This window comes from Erythranthe guttata, chromosome 6 (genome assembly GCF_056151865.1).
Source record: "Erythranthe guttata isolate IM_541 chromosome 6, IM_541, whole genome shotgun sequence".
In the NCBI taxonomy this organism is placed as follows: Eukaryota; Viridiplantae; Streptophyta; class Magnoliopsida; order Lamiales; family Phrymaceae; genus Erythranthe; species Erythranthe guttata.
This window is the reverse complement of record NC_142538.1, coordinates 2,131,771-2,155,172: the sequence shown is the minus strand read 5'-3', so window position 1 is coordinate 2,155,172 and position 23,402 is coordinate 2,131,771. Positions and strand designations below refer to the sequence as shown.

The following is a 23,402-nucleotide window of genomic DNA, read 5'->3' as shown; positions in this document are numbered from 1 at the left end:
TATCGCAGTTACTGGAGGATTATGTTGTGCATGGTTTTTAGGCTCGGTATGTGTTGTTCTTTATATATTTAGTTCACATGGCCTTTCTTTACAACGTGTTTGCAGGGAAATTCTACTGCTAATGCTAATTACGCACGACATTCTCGTTTATTTCATATATTTCTTTTCTTGTTTGTCTCTTTAAGAAATAAACTATTCTCTCTATCTTCTTGATGCTTGTTGTAATAATATTCAGCTGATTGTTAATATAACTCCATAGCTCTCAGTCTAAAAACATGGAAAGCATGTCGAACATTGTACCATCTTTGTCTTTATGACACGCCAGTGAATACGTAACAATTTCAAAAGTACCATTTTGGTCTTAATTCTTGTTCCTCTTCTGTCAAATCCCTATACTGATACCATTCACCTCCAGCTGTACCTACCGGTAAAGGGGGCCGTAGAAAAATCTCAACAGGCTTTGGAACATGGACAATCAGATCTATCTCACCACCCTCTTCTACTTCACTTAACTCCGATGATTTCAAAGATAAGTTAAATGGCTCCACGGATATCCACCCAAGCCCGGATATTGCCACGTCACAAGCAGGGCTGGAAAAAGTAAATAGAAGCAAATTAGTAGGGGCCAAAAAAAGGAGAAAAAAAAACTTGATCCATCAGTAAAAGCACTTATCACCTACCTCTTAACATTGTCATATTTTAACTGCAACTCGCGTTTCACTTCAAGACCCGTCCAGTTATCTTCCTTGTGTTTTCCAGTTGGAGGTGTCAAGAGTATCCCAACTTCTTTCTGCAAATTGTAATTGAAAATTAGGAATAAGGTGAAAAAAAAGAAGACGTTAAGTTCTGCAATGTGGTTTTGGTCTGACCTGGTAAAATTCATCGGCTTTTTCAGTAGGTACCACATGAAGTGGCAGGGCTTTGGGTCCGTAGAATGTCAGACGTGTTTGTGGGAGAACCTGTTATTATTAATAGTCGAAGCAAAATGGTTAGCCACGAGCGATTCTTGGTTCATATGCATTGAAAGTACGAGATCAAGAACCTTGATGATGTCAATTCGGACAAGACCTCCCCAAAAGATTGAGAATCCAATTAAGCCGTTTGATCTGATTTGCTCCGCTAATGAGTTGTCCAAATTCATATGAGGGTTCTACGTTATACCACAAGGAGCATCAATATTAGTGTGTGTGTGTGTGTATATAAAAATTATATATATAAAAAAAAAAAAGCTCGACATACTGGGAATGATTGTCCTCGAAGTCGACTTCGAGGAGCGAGAGCAGGTAGATCCTCTGAATGGACCACAGCAGCTTGCCTATGGTGCAGATGAACTCCAGGCGTGTCAAATAACTTCTAAAGAAAACGAAAAAAAGATACAATTCTCGTAAGTTTGGAGCTTCATCAACAGGAATACACATGAAACATATATCGATAGAGAAAGTATATGCACAACTTAATTAGCAAACCAGGACGGTTCAATTTATTCTAAATTATGAAACGATGGGGAAAGGGTGCAGTTAAGATCAGGCGCCATTAGAGAATGTGGATTGGATAATACAGTACTTACTCCTCCGCCTAAGAAAGCATCGATCTGGATCGGACCCAAAGTGGTTCCTGGAACAGCAGATTGAATTGGTTTGTATTTTCTCGCTGCAGCAGCTACTGGATCCTTGTAAGACAACATTTCTGATGACAAACAGAAAACGTACGATTATAAAGTATACCGTAACTAAGATATAAAGCAACTAGTTGAAGATTCAAAAGTTCCAAGTATCTCATACCCTAATGCCAAACTCCAGAAATCGAAGATACAAAAAAATAAAAAAATAAAATATATAAGTGAGATTAGCTTACTCAGTACAGCATTGATGAAAGCAGACTTTCCAACGTTAGCTGAACCCTGTTAAATAAATGAAAGTACTATGTAGAAGAACTTAGATGTACGACGACAGAGCAGTAAATTGATAAACATAGGATAAACTTACCAGGATGTAGGTGTCCCTTCCCTGCAACGAGATAACCATAGTTAAGTACTTTTTTTACTTAAAGAAATAATCATAAACGGGAACGAAAACAGTGATGCTATACATCATCCAGCAAATAGAATACAAGAAAACAATCGGAACAAAAGCCAACAGTGTCACGAAACCAAGTTGCAACGCACGTTACTCTGCATGATTTTTATTACCAGATAAATCTTTTTGAATGACGATTTACCAAGACAGTTCAAGACGTAAACGAGACCCAAAAATATGATGCAACCCACCTTCTTCTCCTTTTGAATTTCTGAGACCACTCCCGTAATGCCCACCAAGGACTTCGAACTTGTCAAGTGTACACTCAGGACGCTGTATAGTGAGCATTTTGTTGTCACAAAGAAATTAACATTGTTAGCATCAAAAAACAATATCGGAACTGCCGATCTCAAGGCAAATAACAAGAATGCGACATGACAAGGTCGATTCAGAAACTCATTCGAAATTGTACGGGTATCAATTTGAACACGCTGTAATCAAGATTTACTAAGAAGCAACTCACTTCAATTTCTTCTTCATTGTTGCCTCCACAACCCAATCACCAACACAATTAAGATCAGTTCCTTTCGCAAGAAGATCAATCTAAAATCAACAGAAAAACAATGTCACATATATATACTAAAAAAAAGGCGTAAACAGGAATTATTCGTAAATCAAAATAATACTAATCTCCATTACCTTAGTTATGACTAAGATAATGGGATTTGCACCAGCAAGATCACGAATACGAGCCAAAAAACTGCCGTTGAAGTCCACTATATCAACCTGCATACAATTAGCCACAACATCTTCAATAAGTGATAAGACAAAGTACAGAGAGAAGCACTCTGTCAAAATCGGAAATCTCGAAAAAACTGTTCCTATCTTCATAATATTATTACCAATTTCACTATCAGAGCTTTCTCGTGACGCAAATGGGACAGTTTTTCGCGAAGCTCTTCGGCGGTAACAAATTGTTTTCCACCAGAGTATCCACCATTTCCACCAACAGCAGTAATCATATTCCCGTGAGACAAAAGCTTGCACCTCCCACACAACATTGTTCTCATCTGTCTATGTTTCTTCTTCTGCAAAAACCACCCAAACAAACACTTACAGCGACAATATATCAAACACCTTAAGCACAGCTGGTATTTCAATACACTAATTCTTACCAGGGCATAAGTTTCCGGTTCGACATAACCCGGAGCATCGGTTTCGAAGGTCTGTAATGGAGCTCCACAGCCATAACAGCTGGGAACATTAATTGAAGAAGACTTCACGGACTTGTCTTTAGCCTTCTTCTTTTTCTTTACTTCTGCGAGAACGGTGGCGGAAGCAGCTGAAGATTGGTGGCGTTGGAGGAAGAGATCACCTCGGGTCGGGGCGGAGGGTCCGGACCCATCGACGTCGGATATGGATACTGGGTAATCGGGTGTATCGGTTTGGGTGGATTTGCAAATTATGAGAGCGGGAAGTTTCTGAGAGTGGGATTTGGGGAAAATAGGTTTGGGATTAGGGTTTTGGAAGGGGTGAGGGGTGAGGAATGGGGAGCGGGAGGATAGAGATAGGGGTTTAGGCGCCAACGCCATTGTTGATTACTTCACTGAGTGAGATACCGTAGTTGAAGCCTTGAAGATGATGGATAGGCGTCGAGATTTTATGAATAACTCGCTAATACGAAACACGCTTTTTGGAAAGAAACAATTATTCGTTAAACGACGTTTTCTTGTTCAGCATTGTAGAGGTTCTATTTTCTTTTTTTCCTTTTTCCCCCTCACATATTTTTTGTAGGTAAAGTCCAAATTTAGGAAACTTAGGTTGTTACTTGAACTAGGAAGATACGATTAGTAAAATGGATGACGAGTGATGTTTTCGAGTATATAAATTTATGGATATGCTAGTTGAACAAATACGAACAACCAGGTCGTCACATAATTTATTGCAGAAAATAGTGTGACCATGCAGACACATTTACCATTTATCGAAAATTATTAAATTGTGTTGTCTTTTCGATTTGCATCTCTTTATCTAAAGGGATCAACTACTATTTAAAGAAAATTGCGAGGCTCTGCAGACACATTTACCATAACTTTCACGATTCCGCATTACTCATAGTAACATTGCAACTTTTCAATTTTCAAGATTCCGCACATACAATGAATATAGCTACAATTTTTTTCTGCCCAAATTGTCCCTGCAGATTGACCAGAAATACCAATAGTCCACTTCTTTGTAATTTCACCAGTCTCAAAATGCCAGTACCAATATAAAGCTCAACTTGACCCAGATACATGCAGAATCAATGTAAAATTAAAAGGACAAATGGAATTCTCAGTCCATAGAAAAATCGATACAGTTTTGTTTGCTTTCTCTTGAAGGCAATTACTATAAAGCTTGCATCTCTACATGAACTTGGTCAGCCCCGTTTGTGGAGCGCGGGAGTGGTGAATCACTTGCAGAGTTCATTTGTTGGACTGGAGGTGGATTGACTATAGTCATTGGCTCGAAGGTCTCGTCCAAGAGGCGTCCTTTCAGTTCCCTGTGTTCTTGGCACAGTGCACACCAGTGCATGCAGCAGTGCACCATGCAAGGGTCACATGGCGAATTCTGCGCAGCCAAAAGAAAAAGTTGATAGAAGATTAAACACAGAATTGGAAGCATTGCATGTAATAAGATTTCTATCTGGTAAGAGCCTCGTATTTTGAGTTGCAGAGGAGAGACAAAGGAATACAGATAGGAATATTTTAAGATTTCTAGAATCAGTGCCCCGTAGACAGCTCAGCATGCAAATAAATATTCCTATTTGCTCAAATTCCGAGACGACTACTAGAGTAGCTTAATTTTATTTTTCCCTTGGCAGAAGTAAAATTCCACAATTATGTAAAATCAATCATGTGCATATCTAACTCTCAATAGGAGAGTTTGTATCCAAGTCTTGGTTGTTAGAGAGCCAAGGTCTTCCTCTACTTCCTCCTTTAACAGGATTTGATTTTTTTAAATAATCATTATTTATATAGTAAGTTTTCTACTAATTAACGATGATCATAAGAAACTTAAGATGAAAAATTGGAAATGAGTTCTAACTTAAAATATGAACATCTTGACATATACATGAGTTTGCAAACTTTGTGTTGAAAAGCAACAGATGAATTGTGCGTCAAAGAAGAGAAAAAACCTTCCGTTTGAGAACAAACATTGCTAGTCTCAGTTTCCAAATGAAATGATGAAGCACACACATGACAAAACAAATTATTTGGCATAATTTTATGAAAGTTGAAGTAGAGACAAGAAATATTAAAAATGAAGTAATTTTGTGGTAAAAAATATTATATCACCTCGAGATGGTATTTCTTCTGCAATGACTGTCTCACGAGGCCAGTATATATTCCACACATCCACCAACTGAAAAACAAACCCTCAACAACGAGACATGTAGTCCTTGGGTCGATAAATCCATGTAGGGCTGCTGTTGTTGCAGCAAGAGCAATGCCACCCTCAACGAAAATGGCATGACAGATGCACGGCCCAGTCCATGGAGTATCAACTTCTCTCATTTGCTCAACATTGCGACCGAACAAGACACACGGGCAACACAGTCCCATCCAACCTGCAGATTTATAAATGTGAGATGCTTACTTACACTCGCTGCACAAAGTGAAGAAGCAAAAGTTGTTAGAACAGACATAGGAAATAAATTGAAATAATAACCAAAGCGTCTACAAACGTAAGGTGGTTGAACATTCAAAAGTTCAGACAATACTTTCTGTAAATCTGAAAAATATGTCCTAGATGAACTTTAAGAACAGGGCGTGGTTCAAGTTAATGTGCGCATAAAAAAAAATTAAAATCTCTCCTCGAATGGTTTTGAAATGATAATAAGAATTAGTAAGTTGACAAATATCAGCATTACATAATAACTCAACTTTGCAATCCCAAAGACATCAATAAAATTGACCATATTCAATTCCGTAAGTCATATAAAAAAATATAACCTCCAACAATTTTACTCTATAAATACAATATTGGTGATGAGGGCCTTAAAAGCAAAGCGAAACTTTGTCTCCCTTTCTTGACTTGTCGCAAATAAACATTTCATTTCCTCCGAAGAAACTTCTAAAATGTTGTACTTTGGGATGCAGACAATTGATATAAGTCGCACGTATTTTGGTATGTTACACATGGATAATTAATATTCATTAGACGATGTTGTGCATGCTAAGATCAGGTATAACTATGAGTGTGACAGAGTAATTATCCCCTGCTTGCTATGAAACTTCGGAAGTTTCACCTTTCTTTCAGTAACTTACAACTTTCTGTGTCATTAGTGCATTCAAAAATCCCGGTAGTCCAAGGTTCATCAGCAGGTGCTTGAAAGCTTTCTGGTAAGGGTTGTCCGCATTCATTACACTTGACGACGTGCAACTGCAGAATGAACCACAAAATTAGATCTAAAGTAGATTGGTACAAAAACATAATGAAGTCAAAGTCATAAATATTCAACTGAAATTTTATAAAGAATCACATAAAGAATTACATCAACTTAGAGGTATTGCGCCTAAATGAATCAACACATGGTATCCACAAATACAGATCTCTTCTATTCATAAAGCAACGCAACGAGGCCTTAGTCTCGTGACCAAGAGAAAGCATGCTACAAAACCCAATATCTCAAGATCACTTTCTGATACTTAGTTGCTTCTAGACAAATTAGACCTTTACGATATGTTTTCCTATTAGAAGAACTATCAAGCAAAAGAAACAAAATTTACAGGTAACAGAGCACATAAACAAAATGCCAAGATAACCTGATCTGAATCCACATCATAAACCACAAAAAATGTGTGTAATACTGCAGTGCAACACAAAATATTAAGACGAAAGAGAAAAAACTGGATCAAACTATCAAAACATACGCGATCCAGTAATTTCAGTTAAGATTAAGACGGACTAATTAAGAGAGAGAATACTACCTGAGGAACATCAATCGGCTGATTAAGTTCGCCTGGATTAATATCCTCCATTGGCGCTTGCTCTTTCGTCAACTTCACATACTTCGACGGGTGACTCCTTTCCTCCGCCATTCTTCAGAAGATCTGGAAAAAACGAAAAGAAAAAAAAAACAAAATCACAACACAAATTCATTTCCTGATCTCCTAATACCAAAATTGGAGACGAAACAAATCACAAACCGAATATACGATAATAAATACGCATAAATATGTACACACACAGAAACATATAAACATCGATACATACAGCGCGTCGGCTAGCAGGCGATGAACGTTGTAAAGTCAACGGATGTGGAGTAGCTGCTGAGAAATGGAGAAACACAAGTATGGAAATGAAAATGGCGACGACCAAGGAAGATTTCTTGGGCGGAAATCGAAATTCTAGATTTTAGGGGGGTGGAAGTTGGAAATCTACTTGCTGGTATTATCGAAGCACTCTACAGTCTACCTACGCTCGACTTAAACACGAAAGGCTCGCGGGTCGGGTCGGGTTGGGTTGAAGAGTAGTTATCTGGTGTGGGCACAACGGATGTTTATGTTGTCTATCCAATGAAGTATCTCCACGTACAAAGTAGTTTCTATGCCAAAATGAATTTGTCAACCAACTAAGGGGCTCAAAAATTCGTCCTGTGGGAATCCAAACTTTTCAATTTAGTCCTATAACTAATTAAAATATTTAATTTAATCCCAATTTCACCAATATATTTTTTTTTTCATCCACGAATTTGATACTTTTAATTTTTAAATAAGTTCACATTTCTTTAATTTACTCCAATTTTGTCCGTCGGTCATTTTTCAGCCCCCAAAAAAAATTAAATTTAAATAATTTGATAAAAGTGCAATATGATCGAATCAGCATATTCATAAAATGTCTATTATCAAACTATTTTCTAGAAATTTATATCCAAATTGAAGATCAATGGGAAATCGACATTCGTAAATGGGTAATACATGAATTTGAGCAGGAGCAATGAGATTCACAACGAACATCACTCTGTTACACAAGTATTGCAGCCAAACACCGTCTTCTCGATAATATATAAACACCCTCTACCTTATCAGGAGAATACATGAGGAATTCGTTATGAAGTAAGAACTACAGTTTCCGAAAAAGAAAAAAAAAATGTATTCTAAAGGAAAATCTAACTTGGGATTTTCAGATTGGGTACAATTCTTCGCCCACGTAAACAAACTTGATTATGTCGATTGAGAAACATTGAGCAATGGGCCCTACTAATCCAGTCTCAGACCACGCATTTTACAGACAAGGTTGGCAGTTGGAATATCGAGCTGATTTCCCGAATCGGATTTCACAATTTCCTTGAGCTGATCTGTTGGTGTTGAAGAACATGTATGGAACGTAGAAAGAACCAAAGGAGTGGGCATTGATAGAGCTGAGAGCACATTGCTCAGGTATTCAATATCAACAGATAATTGCTGGGCCCCACGGTCTGTTATTTTCTGAATCCCGCGCAACTGCTCGATATAAAGAGCAGTAGCTCCCTCAGCAACCTATCATTAAAATAGGAAAAAAGTTGGAAAAAAATTATATTATTGCAATGAAATTCACAATTAATAACATTATTTTACCTTGAACATCCATTCAGTGGCAAAGAATTGTGCCTCCTCGGCATTGGCTTCACTGTTGGAAATGCCCTCGGCTAAGGGCTCCAGTTGTTGGGGTAATGTGAGAAGGTATTCACCGACGTTTGTGACATAAGGCTGAGGGTATGCACTAAAGCTTGGAACTGGGTGAGCACTCGTCTCTTCAACGGAAGACCATACGGGGAGGCGAGACAATTCGTTGAAGTGTTGTCTAACTTTTAATATAAGTACGTCGTAAACTAGTTCATTGACTGCGTCTGCAAAAGCTGCGACTCTTTGAGAAGCCAGTGGAAGGGCGTGAAATCGAGGGTCTTTTGACTGCAAGAACCAAGAGGAAGTTGTCAAAGGTAAGGATAAATGTATACATAGCTTTGTCAGAATAGCCAGACAATATTTTATAGAATAGCCAGATAGAGTTACATTATTGAATGAACCCACTCTCTTATATAGATGGATGACTCCTAACAACGAGATAATTCTTCCCAATGAGATATACACAAGAATTAAGTAACAAACATAGATTCCTAATCTAAGACAAATTCATAAATATATTCGAACAAGCTTTATCTTAGTTAAAAATGTAGAATCACGGGATAATTACAGTTTTCATCCTCAAGTTTGCACCGATTTCACATTTGGTCCCCCATGTTCACAAAAAACATATTTGGTCCCTCGTGTTTCAATAATTTAACACTTTTGATCATTTTCATCAATTAACTGTTAGTCCGTCAGTTAAGGAAGGCAGAGATGGGAACTCGCTTGATCCGTTAGTACAAACGGACAATTGACAAAAAGGACTACAAGTGTTGAATTTTTAAACATGAGAGACCAAATGTGTTTTTTGTGCATATGGGACTCAAATGTGAAATCGGCCCAAATGTTGATTTTTTTCCAACTTGGGTTTTTTTTTCTTTTTTTTTTTTTTTTTTTTTTTTTTTTTTTTAATACTATCAGGGAATGAGTTCAATATTATATTTGTTAGTCATTTATGCTAATTACCTGCTCCAAGAGGTTAAAAAGTCTGCGAGCCTTTTCAGGAGCATCAACAAGCCGGAGAGCCGCCACATCCAGGGAAGCTTTTCCAGCGGTGGAGAATTCCCCATTTCCATCATTGTCAGCCACATGTGATTGGTTGTGATCAAGACTTGAACCGTACACAGAGGAAGACAGATTAGTGCTCAATCGGGCGAGAGTAGACCTCAAGGAAGCTTCGAAAACTGAAGTTCGGCTTGTCAAGCAATCCGATACTGTGAGGATCTGTAAAGCGCCCTGGACGAAAGACCATTCCTCCTCGTTTGACATGAAATCGACTTTCCGTGCATGTGAAGCTGCCTCCTTTCTGTCTGATCCTGTTTCCTTCCGTGCTCCGAAAGTATCCACCACTAGATCAATTCCGCATACTGCTCTTAATGATTTTAGGTTTCCTTGAAGGGTGGAGATGTATTGTAATGTTACATCGTCAAGGGCTAGGATCAACTCATCTGCCTCAGAACCACCGGTAAAGCTAATGCATCTCTCTGTGGCAGATTCTAAAAGTAGAATGACTTGTGGGATGGACTCTTCCATTCTTCTAACTGTTTCGCTGAGTTCAACTCCTTGGACGCCTTTAATACGAGTACTAACTCCCCTAAGATCAAGACCTGAAATTCCACCGGACAGCACGCCACGCTCCATTTGTCCATATCTAATTATATTCGAACATTTATTTAATCCTCGATTGATTTAAGAAAGGAAATATTAGTTGAATACGTAACATTGTGCTGACCCCAGAGTCTGTAAGGTAAAGAAAACTTATTCAAACCGAAAAATCTGTTGAAAATATTTTGATTTATATTCTTCCAATATATTATCTTTCATGCAGCTGAAACATCCAAAAGGGCAGGGAAGTAACTTTGCAGTCAAATCTAAAATTTAATTACCTTTGTTTAAAAGTTTCGAATGGAAGGTAGACTGCTTTCAATGTATCCAATAGAATATGCAGATCTGATTCAGAAAACAAATGTTGAATATTCCTGGCAAAACTCCCAGTTATGTTGTGTAGTTCTATCAGGGCCTCTAGATGTTTAGTCTGGATTTTGACACCTTTAGGCAAATCGCCTGATAAGATGTCTAATATACCTGAAATGAGAAGCGATAAGACATCAAGATGGAATTACATTTTAAAATGCAACATTGTAGGTGCAATTAACAGCTCAGAAACACAGGAACAAGGATGATGGCTATTAGATTACGATTACCAAACAGATCAAGGAAGTGAATTGAGATCCTTTCAGCCACGGAATTTCTATAACAGATGCATTATTGTATTTATTTTACAAGTGTGGGATTTAATATATGGCTTAAGGAAAGCACTAATAAACTATAAATACGCCCTCACTATGGCATACCCCATACGGAACTTACATGCCACAAAAAAAAAAAACTCAATTTCAACTTTTTACATCAAATCAAAGTGAAGAATTTCTTCACCAATACCACTGCTATTGCACCTTCTTTTATCTTTCCTGATCACAATAACTAAGGTTTTTGGGTGGTTCACTGGTCAGAAAGGGAAGTGAAAGGGGAAAGCGGATTGGGACTTATATTCTGGAGCTCAAAATGATATCAAAATATAAGAAAATAATTTTTTGAAGTATAACCTTTGGCCAATGCTTTAGTCTCAGGAACAACATCTCCAGTAGCAAGATTCACATGGGATATAAAACTTGCACCAATGGATGACATTGTCTCAATCAACAATTTTGGAACAAGGGTTTTGTAATCTTCAGGGAAACCAAGCGTGCACCTGAAGAGAAACATTATTAGGGGGAATGAATAATTTGTATCATCATACTCTACTATATATAAATGACATGTAAAAGAAACAGATTTCCCATCTAGTCAGAATTAGTACAAAAAAAAATTTCATGCCGCTGATAAGAATATTCCAAAATTCCCCAGCTTATACATATAGAATGCATTGACAAGTGCTTGTTATCACTGGAAAATGAAGCATTGAGGAATATTGCACAGAAAGTTTATCGATTGAGCATATAATCTTTCGCACAGCTTCTAGCATAACATGCTAATATGTATGTCTTGACCCTACAGTGATGCTGGCAAATAAGTACCGCACGACTAATATTAAAAAAAATTACAATTAAATAATAGTTAACCTTGAAAATATACCCTCACAATTCTGCATCACTAACATGAAAAAATAGAAAAGATATACTACTGTCGTTTAACACTTGCACCTTTGGCAGATGATAAACTCTGAAGACTGGGACGTGTAAGAGCACATCATGCTTCTCAACTAAGACCTTCAAAGTAATAGATGGTAGTATATCTAGAATATGCACGGTAATAATAGATTTACAAGACATATATTTGCTGCACACTTTTTAGAAATGACTCACATAAACTTTGTCCTGCTGAAAAATGCAAAATTCTTTTTGTTCTTTCACCTCTATATTTTCCTTCAACATATTGCAAATATTTCCTATTAAACCCTTCCCAAAGTCGCAGCCTTGTGTATCTAAGCTTCTTTATATGGGTCATACGAGCACACATACAGGTAAGGTAGTATATCTTTTTCACATGTAAAAAGGTATAGCAATTGAAAAGCACATAAGAAAATCTTTAGAAATAAAAAGAAGCAGAAATTGTCGCATTCTCAAATGCATCAGCATCACACATCACATACGGACTGTAAAAAATTGTGATAATCTATACAGGCAGTACCACTTCCATTCTTGTTCGAGATATAGCAGCAACTCATCGTAGAAATTCGGCAACCAGCGCGAGAATGAAATTATCGGCAAACTCGACTGTGAACCGAAGTTACTTGAGACCCTTCCCATTTCATGGTTCTCATTTGCAAGTTTATTAGACTGTTGCCTCAACTCAAAATCTTCCCATAGCTTCTTTATGGGTTTAAGGTGGACTTTTGTGTAATAACTCTCTAGAGACTTAAATCTCCCAATCCGAATGAGTATTCCCCGCATTTCTTGAGCAACATTAACCTGGAAAGGGAGAAAGGTATGATTCCCCAGTCAACTTGTAAAACAAAACTAGGAAAGGATCTGAGAAGTAGATAATAATAGAAATAATGATAAAAACTACCTTTTTGTTGTTCAATGCATCTGTTAAACGAGGTTGAACCATTGAGTCCAGTCTATCTTCTAGAACTTCAAGCTGCTTCCTGATATTAGCAAATTCCGCAACCTGGTAATTTGCAATGTATGAATCACACTATTTCACAGGTTCTCTGTCATGGCATGCTAAATTTGTTTAGACATTTAAAATATATATATACCTCTCCAACAGCAGTCAGACAATGCCTCATGTTAGCCAGCGTTTCAGCAGCACGTGGGAGGTCACCACTGGCAAATACATCCTCCACGGTCGAGCTTAGCTGCGTCAAGCCGGCAGCATCCTGTTTGACAGCAGAAACATCTTTTACTAACCAAAAAGAAACAAAGGACAAAATTGGCATGCAGCTGAATCCCAAACAAGGAGGTCTAAAACACAATCCAACCTGCAATGTCTCATATGCTGCTTCCATCCTCCGCTTGACTGTATCAACCTTGGCAAGGGTTGCGATTGATTCTGCAGAGGATCCCTCAGCCTGCAAAAGAAATTATGTCAACGCCAAACTTTCACCAACATACACATTTTTCACACACATTGACACTTGCACTCTCCAACTTTAACAGTTATAAACTATGCACATAATAGCATCAAATCACATCATTTTAAGCCATTAACCAAATTTCTCTTATGTGACATTCACAAACTCAAATCGGCACCTTCATTCACTCCACTTATTGCCTTTTAAGGTTTACCTATTGCCCGGTACCATGAATAAAATATGAGATACGAAAAAATGCAAAGATGAAAGTCACCAGTCATTTTTTATGCTATAATGCACGTATCCCCCGTCTCATAATTTTAGCTAAAATAACTTTATTGTTCTCAAATTCAAAATATCTCTTGTTATTGCTCAATCAAGCCCGCATTTGCAAAACAATTTCAATTCACATCGGAAATAATACCCTTCTAAATTAGAGCCAAGGGAGAAAAAAAAAAAGGGGGGAAATAGTAACAATGATGTTATTGCAGATAACTAATAAAGGAGTTGAGTACCTTTTTGAGGAAGAGCAGGATGTTAGCAACAGATGATCGGAGTGAGAGTGCGTCATCTCGGAGGCGGAGTACATCGCGGGAGGCGCGGGGGACGCGGAGGAGTGCGGAGGAGCTCTGCTCCTCGAGTGAGGAGGCGATCTCCTCCGACACCATCTGCAGCTTCATTTCCAGATCCACCAGGTGCTTCTCCACCGGGTCCTGCGGGTGCCTCTGCTGAACCGCCCCGTTTATCCATCTTTTCGGGTCGAATTTCTCTTCTGAGAACGAGCTCAGATCCACCATCATTTTCGATTCGTCTTCTGTTTCCGATGGATCAAGTTGTGGGGGTTTTAGTTTCACCGGCTAGTTTAGCCTTGACTCTCTCGAGGAAAAGATTTGGCTGCTGAAATCGCATAGCGTTTCTTCAAGTGAAACGCGATTTAGAAATGGCCCGTTTCTAAATCGCGTTTCACTTGAAAAAATTGGCCCGTTTTCTGAAAGTGATAAAATAGGCCCAATAAGAATATAAAAGTAGGCGTATTAAATTAGAAATGTAAGCCCGTCGGGCCCAAATAGTTCTCTAATCTTCCAGAACGTTCTAGGCTTTTCTCGACTCTACTAATTTCAACGTATAGTACGTGCTTGCTATAATCAGGCGAGGTTTACACTTTTGCTTTCCACAGTTCAGTTCGTATACCCAAAATTCTCACTGCGATTTCGTCTTTGTTCGAGCTTGCAATCACACGTTATCTTCAACAATGGCTGCCTCCTCACTCTCCCTGAAGCGCCTCCTTTCGTCCGGAGTCCTCTCGGCCAGCTTCGTCGCGAATTTTCAGCACGAACGCCGTCCGTGAGTACGACAGCGATGACAGCGACGACGGCGATGTCGTTCACCGATCAGATCGCCGTTTCTTCTCTCCGTTCGCATCAGGTAATTGTTTCTCACTCTATGTTTTGGTGTTTTTAGCGTGTGTGTGTGTGTGTGTGTGTGTTTTGTCGTTTTGCTCTGTTCTCCGTTGGATGCTTGATATGGATCTTTCACACCTGGTTGTGAAATATGATCTGCATCTGTTGCGTTTTTAAACTTTTTGAACTTGACCTAGATGTCCGTGAGTACGACAGCGATGATAGCGACCACGACGTCGTTTTATATCGCCCAGATCTCCCTGCCTACTCTCCGTTCTCTGGTAGTTGTTTCTCTCACTACATATCTTTGTGTGCGCTGCGTTTTGTAACTTTTTGTCATGCTATTTTGTTTTATATTGTTGGCTTGTGAAATATGATATGTTTCTGTTGCGTTTTTTACATCTTCAGCAAGCTGTAGATGTTTCGATTTACTTGTATGTGAAGGAATTATCTAACTGATTTATGTATGATAGTGGTTATCCGAACTGAAATCGGATCGAACCATTTTTCGCAAGATCTAGCGCACACAGATTTGATCTTGTAGTTGTTTCTCTCACTCCATGATTCCGTGTTTACTTGTGCGTTTTCGTATTTTTGACATTCTGTTTCGTTTTATGTTGGTTACTTGATATGATGTGGAGTTAGGTTGTGAAATATGATATGTTTCTGCTGCATTGTTTTACGATTTCAGCACGCCTTAGATGTTTGGAGCTAATCGTGTGGTGAAAAAATCATCTGGATAATTTATATGAAATAGTGCCTTTGTCGAACCTGACAAATAATGCTAATAAATCAAATGATTAATCAAAATTGTATCTACCACTAAGTAAATTAATCTCTTGATCAGCAACACAAGCCTCGCACGTGACATCTTCCTCCACTTCACACCATCGCCATTTCCTGTGATGCGGATCTCGGGACGTACAGCAAACCGGCGGCTCCAGCAAAACCGGGTTCTTAACCCAAATCATATTCAGAATGCTATTCAAATTATTGCGGCAAATTCGAAGCCTTCTCTTCAATCCGTTCGTCTTTTTCATGTTCCCCAATAACTTGATGCCCTGTTGCTTGAGTTCTTCGTCCCCACTGAAAAGCAGTACAATGCATGTTACGTACAAAGCGCCCGTGTGGCCGTTTTTCACCGCTTTCTGTAAGTGCATGCACGTTGATTCCAGATTCGTTTTGTTGAAGTAGTCGAGCTGAAAAAGATATAAAAAAAAAGAAAAAATAATTAAATCTTGATTAATTTAAATTAACTAATTCGATAAAGTTCATTGGTAATTAATTTTTGAAATCAAGAAACTTACAACTGCTTGTCTATACAACGATTCGGGGTTTTCGGATTGTAGGCACGTATTCAAGAACGTTACTTGTTCTTGGCTTATAGGTTTCCATGGTATGATTGGAATCTCGTCTAGCGATACATGTTGATACACGTACATATCTTCCGCGACTTCATTCAACATCTTGCAGCTGTGCCCAAAAAAAAATTATGTTTAGAAAAATTAAGTATCTAAGGTATCGAAGTTGATAATTACACGCACAAACACACATCGCTCACGATTATATCAATTGATAATTAATAATCGAAAACTCGATAACCCACATAATATCTGGATTTAGAATTTCAGTTTATAAAGAATTGGTTGAGATCAAAAGAAAATTTAAACATCTAAAATAAAAAAAACAGGGAATAGAAACGAAACAAACGAAAATAAATCAATGGTCGTAAAACCATAATCATGCAAGAACACGTTTCTTGAAGATAATTATATTAACGTACCTTAATTTGGCATTGAAGATGTCCTTGATGGAAGACGATGCAACTCGGCTTAAAACTTCGGAAACCAATTCATGGGGAATACTATCGAACATACTCGAAACAGCTTTAGTGTTTCTTTTCTTGTTCTTCGGATTTCTTGTCATGGTGTTTATGATTGTTGGATTAATAATCCTTCAGGCGTGTGATTGATTATAGTTTTTTTTCTTTTTTTCTCTCTTCTTTTTTTTTTTTGATTTATTATAAAAGAAGTTGAAGGTGTTTATATAGATGATTCAGAGATAGAGACCTGAACTAATTAGGAAATAAAATAGTTATTAATTGATAATTTACTATATTATATGCAAATATATATATGGTAGGATTTTGCATGTGTCACAATACTTTCATGTTGGGCACGCATTAATTATTTATTTTCCTTATTTACTAGAACGAATATATGTACTTACCTTAGTTGATTTAGCCTTGACTCTCTGGAGGAAGATCTGCTGCTTACATCGCGTTAGCGTTCTTCAAGTGAAAACGCGATTTAGGTAGTAAAAAAAAAAAAAAAAAAAAAAAAAACCTAATATAAGCTTAAATAAATTGGCCCGTTTTCTGAAACTGATAAAATAGGCCCGATAAGAATATAAAAGTAAGGCTTATTAAATTAGAAATGTAAGCCCGTCGGGCCCAAATCGTTCTCTAACTTCCAGAAAGTTCTAGGCGTTTCTCGACTCTACTAATTTCAACGTATCGTACGTCCTTGCTATAATCAGGCGAGGTTTACACTCTTGCTTTCTTCGAGCTTTTTTAATCACACGTTATCTTCAACAATGGCTGCCTCCTCATTCGCCCTGAAGCGCCTCCTTTCGTCCGGAGTCCTCTCGAGGTCACTCCGTCCGGCTCGTACGGTGGCTCAGCCAGCTTCGTAGCGCACTTTCAGCACGAACGCCGTCCGTGAGTACGAAAGCGATGACAGCGACGACGGCGACGTCGTTCGCCGACCAGATCGCCGTTTCTTCTCTCCGTTCTCAGGTAGTTGTTTCTCACTCTATGTTTTGGTGTTTTTAGCGTGTGTGTGTGTGTGTGTTTTGTCGTTTTGCTCTGTTCTCCGTTGGATGCTTGATATGGAGCTTTCACACCTGGTTGTGAAATATGATCTGCATCTGTTGCCTTTTTAAGCTTTTTGAACTTGACCTAGATGTCCGTGAGTACGACAGCGATGATAGCGACCACGACGTCGTTTTAAATCGCCCAGATCTCCCTGCCTACTCTCCGTTCTCTGGTAGTTGTTTCTCTCACTACATTTCTTTGTGTGCGCTGCGTTTTGTATTTTTTTGTCATGCTATTTTTGTTTTATATTGTTGGCTTGTAAAATATGATATGTTTCTGTTGCGTTTTTTACATCTTCAGCAAGCCGCCATAGATGTTTCGATTTACATGTACGGTGAAGGAATTATCTAACTAAATTATGTATGATAGTCGTTATCAGAACTGAAATCGGATCGAACCATTTTTCGCAAGATCTAGCGCACACAGATCTCTTGTAGTTGTTTCTCTCACTCCGTGATTCCGTGTTTACTTGTGCGTTTTCGTATTTTCGACATTCAGTTTCGTTTTAGGTTTTAGTTGATTAGTTGGTATGATCTGGAGTTAGGTTGTGAAATATGATATGTTTCTGCTGCATTATTTTACGATATCAGCACACCGTAGACGTTTAGAGCTAATTGTGTGGTGAAAGAATCATCTGGATAATTTATGTGAAATAGTGCCTTGTTGAAACTGAAATCGGATTTTGAACGCGCAACAAATCTCAAGTTCGATCTAATTCCTAAATCAAACTGTAGTTACCAGTTCCCTTTCGAGCTATATATTACTGATTTACTTACATATACAGGGGTGTTTGATCCATTCTCGAGACGAAGCAACTTGAGCCAAGTTCCGAACATGATAGACCAATACATCGAGTCATCACCTGTTGCTAATTCCGGCCTTCGCCGGAATTGGGATATAAAGGAAGCTGACAAAGGGATTCATCTGCGAATGGACATGCCTGGATTGGGCAAGGAAGATGTGAAGGTTTCTGTGGAGCAGAACACACTTGTTATCAAAGGTGAGGGCAATAAGGATTTCGAGGACGATGAGGCTGGGCCTAGGTACACCAGCAGAATCGATTTACCGGATAAAATCTACAAGACGGATGCTATCAAGGCGGAGATGAAGAATGGCGTTCTCAAAGTGTTCCTTCCCAAGATCAACGAAGAAGAGAGGACCGATGTTTTCCAGGTCAATGTGGAGTGATCTAGTTTCTTTCTAACAATTGCTAAACATGGTGAAGTGGAATTGTTAATAACTCGAGACAATGTGGTTTAATTTGATGCTGATTTAATTTTCGTATGGATACGTTCCTTTCCGTTTCGTTTCTTTGTATTCAGTGTTATTTCAGGGGTTAATTTCTGGTATATTGTTCCAAGTGAAAATTGGTGTATAATGCCAATTCGGCTATTCGTACGGCTGTTGCATTCGTTCAATTTAACATAGTTTCTCGATAATGGTCGTTCACTTAATTCTTTGCACTAACTTAATATTTGTTTTTGCTTCCTACTGCACACTATTTTCGCAAATATTCGATTCAACGTTAACATGCGATGTCGAATATTCTACAACGCCCTCGTGTATGAGTTGGGAGAGTTCTCGAAATTTAAGAAACAAAACAATGGAGAAGGTCAAGACATGTACTAATTAGCTAAGGCTAGGACTACTAGAGATGTAATTATAATATTTTATTTATTTATTTATTAAGGAATTAATTAATTCTAATACTTTTATTTCTGGCCAAATATTGTGTAGTGGATTTTTTTTTTAAATGTCCATCTAATTGTAAATAACATTCTTTAACAGTACATCCTAAAGAGTAAATAGTAGTGAAAGTAAAATATGTAAGGAATCAGTGAAGGTGAGATAAAAACCCTAACCTCATGCAAGAACATATTGCATTAATCAAAGCAATCGAAAAACACAAAGGTTTACATCGACATCCTTAATTTAAATAGAACCATTTTATTTATTTATGTTGGGCCGGGGAAATTTTAAAACTGCAAAATAAAATATAAAAGCTTATAAAATCAGAAGCCGAAGCCCATCTGGCCCAAATAGCTCGATCATTCTCCGGAAGCTTCTCGATATCTCTCGACTCGAGTAATTTCTACATATTCGCGTATTTTTTATAAATACGACAGGCTTACATTGCTGCCAACCAATTATCAAACCCTCAGAAATTTGCATTGCGTTTTCGTCTTCTTCAAGCTTTCCATCACAGTATCACACGTCAATCTTCAACAATGGCTGCGTCATCACTCGCCCTGAAGCGCCTCATTTCGTCAGGCGTCCTCTGTAGGTCCCTCCGTTCCGCTCGTACGGTGTCTCAGCCAGCATCGTCGCGCCTTTTCAACACGAACGCCGTCCGCGAGTACGATAGCGACGACAGCGACGTCGACGGCGGCGATCGCCGGCGCCCCGAGATCCGTGTCTTCTCTCCATTCTCCGGTAGTTGTTTCTCCCACTCCGCATCTTTCTGCTTTACTTTTTTTGTGCATTTTTCTTATTTTGTGATTCTGTTTCGTTTTCTGCTGGATAACCTGGACGTGAAATTTCATACATTTTTTACTGCATTTTAAATATTCTCGGCGCGCCGCCGTAGATTTTTTTGAGCTATTTTTGTGTGGACAATAAATCACGTGAGAAATTGGTTGTTGAAAACTGAAATCGGTTGAATTTATTTATCGACAAGTCTAGCAGATCTGCCGCACACAAACTAGAAATTGATTCCAGTGGAAAAGTGTTGGTCGGAGAGCTATTCGTTGCTTGTGTAATCAGATTCAGATCGGAATGCAATTCTCATAGCTTTTGCTGTAGAGTAATGTTTCTCTGTTACTGAATTTACTTGCATATAATTATATAAATACAGGTGTGTTTGATCCATTCTCAGCAAGGAGCAACTTGACCCAAATACTGAACATGATGGACCACTTCACAGAATCCCCTGTTTCCGCCTCCGCCTTTCGCCGGAACTGGGAAGCAAAGGAAACCGGCGAAGGTCTCCACCTTCGAATGGATATGCCTGGATTGGGGAAAGAAGATGTGAAGGTTTCTGTAGAGCAGAACACACTTGTTATCAGAGGTGAGGGCAATAAGGAATCCGAGGAAGATGGATCTGGCCGGAGGTACACCGGCAGAATCGATCTACCGGAGAGAATCTACAGGACAGACGGTATCAAGGCGGAGATGAAGAATGGAGTTCTGAAAGTTTTCCTTCCTAGAATCAAAGAAGAAGAGAGAGCTGATGTTTTCCATGTCAATGTTGAGTGATGCTTTCGGTTTATGTTGTTTGGGTTTACCACTAATTGCAATTAGTAGGATTTGAACTGTTAATTAACATGAAAATTATATATGAGATAATGTGTTTAGCTGCTGAATTATTTAGCATAAATAATCTGTTACTTACTTACTGTTCATTGATGTGCATTTTCTCTTAGTATTGTCGTTTGTTCGGTTGTTTTTAATATCGAAGAGGTGGTGTAAACGGGGCGGATCTGATTGGAATTAGTTCTTTATTTGGATGTGAAAAACTACCAAACCTAACTTGGAAAAATCGGGTTTTTGAAGATTATAATGAAAAAACTTTTTTTTATAAATCGAAACGTTTTGGATCAAAATCAATGGAATTTGGAATATTTCACATATAAGTTGAAATATTAAGAAGAAATTGGAATTTTTGGAATTATTCGGTGACTAAAAGTTGGATTATATATTGGAACGATCTAAATAATTTCGAAAATACAGAAATTGGAATAAAAATATTATTGTAAGGTAGAAAAATTTCGAAATTGGAATAAAAATATTATTGTAAAGTAGAAAAATTTCGAATGAGAATCAGCGGGAAATCGGAAATAGACTACAATGGAAGAATCACATAGCTTTCAAGTGAATTTATTGTTATTTAGAAAATCACAAAGTTGAAGTTTTGAATTCATCAATTGGAACGATGAACACTAGCTACCTCACAAATAATGCTAATAAATCAACTGATTAATCAAAATTGTATATACCACTAAGTAAATTAATCTCTTGATCAGCAACACAAGCCTCGCACGTGACATCTTCCTCTACTTCAGACCATCGCCTTTTCCTGTGATGCTGATCTCGGGACGTACAGCAAACCGGCGGCTCCAGCAAAACCGGGTTCTTCACCCAAATCATCTTCAGAATGCTATTCAAATTATTGCGGCAAATTCGAAGCCTTCTCTTCAATCCGTTCGTCTTTTTCATGTTCCCCAATAACTTGATGCCCTGTTGCTTGAGTTCTTCGTCCCCACTGAAGAGCAAAACGATGCAGGTTACATACAGCGCGCCCGTGTGGCCGCTTTTCACCGCTTTCTGTAAGTGCATGCACGTTGATTCCAGATTCGTTTTGTTGAAGTAGTCGAGCTGAAAAAGATTTAAAAAAAAAATTAATTTAAATTAACTAATTCGATAAAGTTCGTTGGTAATTAATTTTTGAAATCAAGAAACTTACAACTGCTTGTCTATACAACGACTCGGGGTTTTCGGATTGTAGGCACGTATTCAAGAACGTTACTTGTTCTTGGCTTATAGGTTTCCATGGTATGATTGGAACCTCGTCTAGCGATACATGTTGATACACGTACATATCTTCGGCGATTTCATTCAACATCTTGCAGCTGTGTCCAAAAAAAAAATATTATGTTTAGAAAAATTAAATATCTAAGGTATCGAAGATGATAATTACACGCACAAACACATACCGCTCAAGATTATATCAATTAATAATTAATAAAAGAAAACTCGATTTAACCTACATAATATCTGGATTTAAAATTTCAGTTTATAAAGAATTGGTTGAGATCGAAAAGAAACTTTAAACATCTAAAATAAAAAAATAGGGAAAAGAAACGAAACGAACAAAAAAAAAATCAACATTCGTCAAACCATAATCATGCAAGAACAACTCTATAGCCCTAATCGTTGTTCTATTGAATTGGGAGGGTGGGTTGGTTGGGCTATGACGATTTAAATTTGATTCAACATGCCACATCAGATTTGCCTTTTTTTTTTTTTTTGGTAAATTCGTTATTTAGTTACATAATATTATGAATTTACAAAAGTACTCCTAAATTAGGTCTAATTACACTAGAATCCTCAACTTATAGAAGAAAAAAACATTGAAACCACGTCGTAAAACCATAATCATGCAAGAACATGTTTGTTGATGTTAATTATATAAATTTACCTTAATTTGGCATTGAAGATGTCCTTGATGGAAGACGATGCAACTCGGCTTAAAACTTCGGAAACCAATTCATGGGGAATGCTATCGAACATACTCGAAACATCTTTAGTGTTTCTCTTCTTGTTATTGGGATTTCTTGTCATGGTGTTTATGATTGTTGGATTAATAATCCTTCAGGCGTGTGATTGATTATTATTTTTCTTTTCTTTCTTTTGTTCTTTTTTTTTGATTTACTATGATAGAAGTTGAAGGTGTTTATATAGATGATTCAGAGATAGAGACCTGATCTAATTAGGAAAAAAAATAGTTATTAATTGGTAATTTACCATATATATGTATATATATATTTGGTAGGATTTTGCATGTGTCACAATACTTCCATGTTGGGCATGCCTTAATTATTTATTTTCCTTATTTACTAGAACGAATATATGTACTTACCTTGTTGATCTAGGATTGAAATTTGTGTGCGGTGTTTCTTCTTCTTCTAGTACTACTACTATTTTTTTTTTTTGGTATTAAATTACTTGACTTTTAATCTTATATATAAAATGAAGATATTTTGACCTATAATCCTAAACCTAAATCTATGACATTTTCGGTAATATGTGTTTTTGACAGTTTATTGTATTTATTTGTTTCCATTTTTTGGAACCTATAAGAGCCAAGTACGCATAACATAACCA

At 37.7% G+C, this 23,402-nt stretch overlaps 7 protein-coding genes across 7 annotated transcripts; 2 read left to right on the top strand and 5 right to left on the bottom strand.

The window, feature by feature from the left end:
- Nucleotides 1–239: 239 nt before the first annotated feature.
- NOA1 (P-loop containing nucleoside triphosphate hydrolases superfamily protein) lies at nt 240–3,776 on the bottom strand. The gene is made up of 13 exons (XM_012996772.2): nt 3,191–3,776; nt 2,918–3,103; nt 2,715–2,801; nt 2,539–2,618; nt 2,267–2,348; nt 1,986–2,006; nt 1,855–1,900; nt 1,568–1,686; nt 1,240–1,353; nt 1,043–1,150; nt 870–959; nt 681–790; nt 240–591 (listed from the first exon to the last, which is right to left on the bottom strand). Exons 1-13 carry the CDS (start codon nt 3,605–3,607, stop codon nt 342–344), a joined length of 1,710 nt encoding a protein of 569 aa, XP_012852226.2. The 5' UTR covers nt 3,608–3,776; the 3' UTR covers nt 240–341.
- Nucleotides 3,777–4,254: 478 nt separating this feature from the next.
- Nucleotides 4,255–7,533, bottom strand: LOC105971908 (cell number regulator 6). The gene is made up of 5 exons (XM_012996836.2): nt 7,275–7,533; nt 6,989–7,111; nt 6,326–6,440; nt 5,354–5,625; nt 4,255–4,625 (listed from the first exon to the last, which is right to left on the bottom strand). The coding sequence occupies exons 2-5, from the start codon at nt 7,097–7,099 to the stop codon at nt 4,404–4,406; spliced, it is 720 nt and encodes a 239-aa protein (XP_012852290.2). The 5' UTR covers nt 7,100–7,111; nt 7,275–7,533; the 3' UTR covers nt 4,255–4,403.
- Nucleotides 7,534–7,983: 450 nt separating this feature from the next.
- EYE (conserved oligomeric Golgi complex component-related / COG complex component-like protein) lies at nt 7,984–14,182 on the bottom strand. Its single transcript, XM_012996653.2, has 10 exons — nt 13,760–14,182; nt 13,152–13,241; nt 12,930–13,049; nt 12,737–12,838; nt 12,356–12,636; nt 11,272–11,417; nt 10,552–10,750; nt 9,632–10,316; nt 8,618–8,950; nt 7,984–8,539 (listed from the first exon to the last, which is right to left on the bottom strand). Exons 1-10 carry the CDS (start codon nt 14,042–14,044, stop codon nt 8,261–8,263), a joined length of 2,520 nt encoding a protein of 839 aa, XP_012852107.1. The 5' UTR covers nt 14,045–14,182; the 3' UTR covers nt 7,984–8,260.
- Nucleotides 14,183–14,716: 534 nt separating this feature from the next.
- Nucleotides 14,717–18,958, top strand: LOC105971772 (heat shock 22 kDa protein, mitochondrial). The gene is made up of 2 exons (XM_088819350.1): nt 14,717–14,925; nt 18,304–18,958. The coding sequence occupies exons 1-2, from the start codon at nt 14,796–14,798 to the stop codon at nt 18,705–18,707; spliced, it is 534 nt and encodes a 177-aa protein (XP_088675476.1). The 5' UTR covers nt 14,717–14,795; the 3' UTR covers nt 18,708–18,958.
- Nucleotides 15,421–16,757, bottom strand: LOC105977490 (F-box protein At2g35280). Its single transcript, XM_088819349.1, has 3 exons — nt 16,428–16,757; nt 15,952–16,117; nt 15,421–15,843 (listed from the first exon to the last, which is right to left on the bottom strand). The coding sequence occupies exons 1-3, from the start codon at nt 16,568–16,570 to the stop codon at nt 15,445–15,447; spliced, it is 708 nt and encodes a 235-aa protein (XP_088675475.1). The 5' UTR covers nt 16,571–16,757; the 3' UTR covers nt 15,421–15,444.
- Nucleotides 18,959–19,415: 457 nt separating the features above from the next.
- LOC105966863 (heat shock 22 kDa protein, mitochondrial) lies at nt 19,416–20,918 on the top strand. The gene is made up of 2 exons (XM_012991439.2): nt 19,416–19,952; nt 20,374–20,918. The coding sequence occupies exons 1-2, from the start codon at nt 19,748–19,750 to the stop codon at nt 20,772–20,774; spliced, it is 606 nt and encodes a 201-aa protein (XP_012846893.2). The 5' UTR covers nt 19,416–19,747; the 3' UTR covers nt 20,775–20,918.
- Nucleotides 20,919–21,435: 517 nt separating this feature from the next.
- On the bottom strand, nt 21,436–23,199 carry LOC105971731 (F-box protein At2g35280). Its single transcript, XM_088819348.1, has 3 exons — nt 22,717–23,199; nt 21,982–22,147; nt 21,436–21,893 (listed from the first exon to the last, which is right to left on the bottom strand). The coding sequence occupies exons 1-3, from the start codon at nt 22,857–22,859 to the stop codon at nt 21,495–21,497; spliced, it is 708 nt and encodes a 235-aa protein (XP_088675474.1). The 5' UTR covers nt 22,860–23,199; the 3' UTR covers nt 21,436–21,494.
- Nucleotides 23,200–23,402: the final 203 nt, after the last annotated feature.